The 3,399-nt window shown below is 37.0% G+C and overlaps 1 protein-coding gene across 1 annotated transcript; it reads left to right on the top strand.

Annotated features, from left to right (window-relative positions):
- The first annotated feature begins 428 nt into the window (after nucleotides 1-428).
- On the top strand, nucleotides 429-2,523 carry LOC136226167 (cationic amino acid transporter 8, vacuolar). Its single transcript, XM_066014498.1, has one exon. It carries the CDS (start codon nucleotides 601-603, stop codon nucleotides 2,371-2,373), a length of 1,773 nt encoding a protein of 590 aa, XP_065870570.1. The 5' UTR covers nucleotides 429-600; the 3' UTR covers nucleotides 2,374-2,523.
- The last annotated feature ends 876 nt before the right edge of the window (nucleotides 2,524-3,399 follow it).

Below are 3,399 nucleotides of genomic sequence, written 5' to 3'. Positions count from 1 at the left end.
AAACGAGCTCGGCTCGTAAACAGTCGAGCTACTAAACGAGCCGAGCTCGAACATCAAATTGAGCTCGAGAATTCGGCTTTTTCAGCTCAACATTTTTTTTGAGATGCATCTCGGTCACACAGTTGCGTTCACATGGATCCTAATGACCACGGAAATTTGGTCATTCACCGTTAGATCTAGGTGGATTAAATATAAACTTTAGAATATTTTGAATCACTACCTTAAGATTTTAATCCGCCTAGATCTAATGATGAATGACCAAATTTTCGTGATCATCAGGGTTCATGTGAATGCAACTGCTCGGCCACATTTAAAAGATGTCTAAATACATAATTAATTCACATTTAAAAGATGTCTAAATACAAGTTCACTTTCTTCCAAAAGAGAAATAATAATTCACCATTATTGTATCTAATTGTGTCCAAATACATTTATATCTACTCCAAGAAATTTTCTTCAAAAATCACAAAACTTTCAAATTTCACAACCGAATTTCCCGAAAAATCTAAAATCCCAGATAAGATTTTCCAACTGATCATTCAGATTCCCTCGGGATTCCACTCAGATTCAGTTTTCCCCCTAGAATCTCTCTCCTTTTTAATGTCTCCAATTCTCCAAAACCCCTTACTATCTCATTCAATGGAAGTCCCAAAAACAGAGAACCAGAAATCCTATTGGAGATGGAGCAAACACGATTTCTTCCCCGAGCCCTCTTTTCAAAACTTCTCCGCCTATCGGAATGCGGTATCTCAGACCTGTCCTCGCCTCCGGGATCGTCTTTTTTCTCGTTCAACGGAGACTAATGAACTCGTCACTCTTCAAAAAGAGAGCCAAAATCCGATGAAGAAGTGCCTCAATTGGTGGGATCTTATGTGGTTAAGCTTCGGTTCAGTTGTTGGATCTGGTATTTTCGTTGTTACTGGTCAAGAAGCTCGATTCAATGCCGGTCCAGCTATTGTTCTTTCTTATGCAATTTCAGGTCTGTCAGCGTTGCTTTCGGTTTTTTGTTACACTGAATTTGCTGTAGAAATTCCTGTTGCAGGTGGGTCTTTCTCTTATTTGAGAATTGAATTGGGGGATTTTATTGCTTATTTAGCTGCTGGGAATATACTGCTTGAGGCTATTGTGGGTGCGGCTGGGTTAGGGAGATCTTGGTCTTCGTATTTTGCGAGTATGATTAACACTAGGGATTCTGATTTTTTGAGAATTAGGGTTAATTCTTTGCCTGATGGATTCAATCTTTTAGATCCAATTGCTGTTGTTGTTCTGGTTGTAGCTAATTCTATGGCAATGACTGGTACTAAAAGAACTTCAATTTTGAATTCGATTACTTCGATTCTTAGTGCTATTGTAATTGTGTTCATAGTTGTTGTTGGGTTTATTCATTCAAATCCTTCAAATTTGGTACCGTTTTTTCCGTATGGATCTAAGGGTGTTTTTCAAGCTGCAGCAGTTGTTTATTGGTCTTACACAGGGTTTGATATGGTTGCTACTATGGCTGAAGAGACTGAGAAGCCATCTAGAGATATTCCAATTGGGTTAATTGGTTCAATGTCTTTGATAACTCTAGTGTATTGCTTGATGGCTTTGGTTCTTACTATGATGGTAAAATACTCTGAAATTGATCCAAATGCTGCATATTCTGTTGCTTTTGTTCAAATTGGGATGAATTGGGCTAAGTATTTAGTAAGTATATGTGCACTTAAGGGAATGACAACAAGTTTATTAGTCGGGGCACTCGGACAAGGAAGATACACGACCCAAATTGCTAGATCTCATATGATATCTCCTTGGTTTGCTTTAGTTCATCCGAAAACCGGAACGCCTATTTATGCTACTCTTTTGGTTACTATATTGAGTGCTATTGTATCATTTTTCACTAGTTTGGATGTTCTGTCAAGTGTGTTTTCCATCAGTACACTCCTTATTTTCATGCTCATGGCTGTTGGGTTGCTTATGAGACGATATTACGTGAAAGATGTTACTTCGAAGAACGATTTAGTTAAGTTTTTTGTTTGTTTATCTGCTATTGTTGGTTCTTCAATTGGAGTAGCTGCAGTTTTTAATAATGAGGGAGGATGGATTGGATATGTGGTTACTTCTCTTCTTTGGTTTTTCGGGACATTGGGAATCGCTTTGCTACCAAAGCAACGCGCTCCGAAGGTTTGGGGAGTCCCTCTAGTTCCATGGCTGCCCTCTTTGTCAATTGGGATGAATTTGTTTCTGATTGGATCTTTGGGGAAAGAAGCATTCTGGAGGTTCATAATCTGTAGTGCGGCGATGATTTTGTACTATTTGTTTGTTGGTGTTCATGCAACTTACGATGTGGCTCACCGGAACGAAGACGCAACAAAGGTTGAAGATGGTCTATAGAGTTAAGAAATGCTACAATTCAGGTATTTTGATGTTAATGTTTTTTTGATTGAGTAGTTTATCTGCTTCCATTGGCATATCCTGTAAATATTATAGGTTATTCAGAATTCTTATAGAAATTTATGATCAAATTTTCACTTTATGTGTTCATTTTCTTGATGTTGATGGCCCCTTAAGTTGGTAGGCAGCATGACTTAAGCCTAAATCGAAGTTTTGGTATCAACTAATCTTCGAAGTTGGCAAAAATTGATTAATTAGTCCAAAAGTAGTCGGTTTTAATACCTAAAAGTTTGTCAAATTCGGGCCAATTTAGCAAGTTTTGCCAACTTCGAGACTGAATTGATACCTAAACTTTGATTTGGGCTAAATTGACTCGGAGGCCATTTTGACTTTTAATTCGTTTAATAATTTAGTGGAGACGGGGAGTTTGAGTTAGCGGAGACGGAGAATTTGAGTTTCCGACTCTGTTTCTTTTGCTTTATTGTTAACTTGATGATGATGAATGGAATTAGTTTGAGTTGATAACTTGATAAATAACAATCGGACTAGAGGAGATGATTTTAGTAGTTTGGTTCGTAATAGAGCTGAATCGAATCGTAAGATTCTATTATAATTCAGATTCACCCTATAAATAAATTCGGATCATAATAGAGTTGAATCGAATTGTAAGATTCGAATTGCGAATTTACAACACTGATTATAGGTTAATTCATAATTCTTTTAGAAATTTATGGTCAAATTTTCACTCCATGTCTTCCTCAACAATAATGTGCTTCCAAAATATAATCTCCATGGAAGTAAATTGTCTGGATTTTCTTGATGTTGATGAAGCAACTGTGACTTCATCATGAATGGAGATTGGGAAATTGATGTTCATAAATGAACAATTTAGGGATTCCAAATTCCTTGTTAATTCCTTGATTAAGTCAATGCCGTTAATTGACAATTGAACCGAACTGAAATTGTAATTTGAAGGCCTAAACGTCCGAATTTGACCAAAACAGTACATGGCTCATGTCAAAGCTA

Source organism: Euphorbia lathyris, chromosome 4 (genome assembly GCF_963576675.1).
Source record: "Euphorbia lathyris chromosome 4, ddEupLath1.1, whole genome shotgun sequence".
NCBI lineage: Eukaryota > Viridiplantae > Streptophyta > Magnoliopsida > Malpighiales > Euphorbiaceae > Euphorbia > Euphorbia lathyris.
Note: the sequence above shows the minus strand (reverse complement) of the source record. Positions and strands in the feature narration are given on the sequence as shown.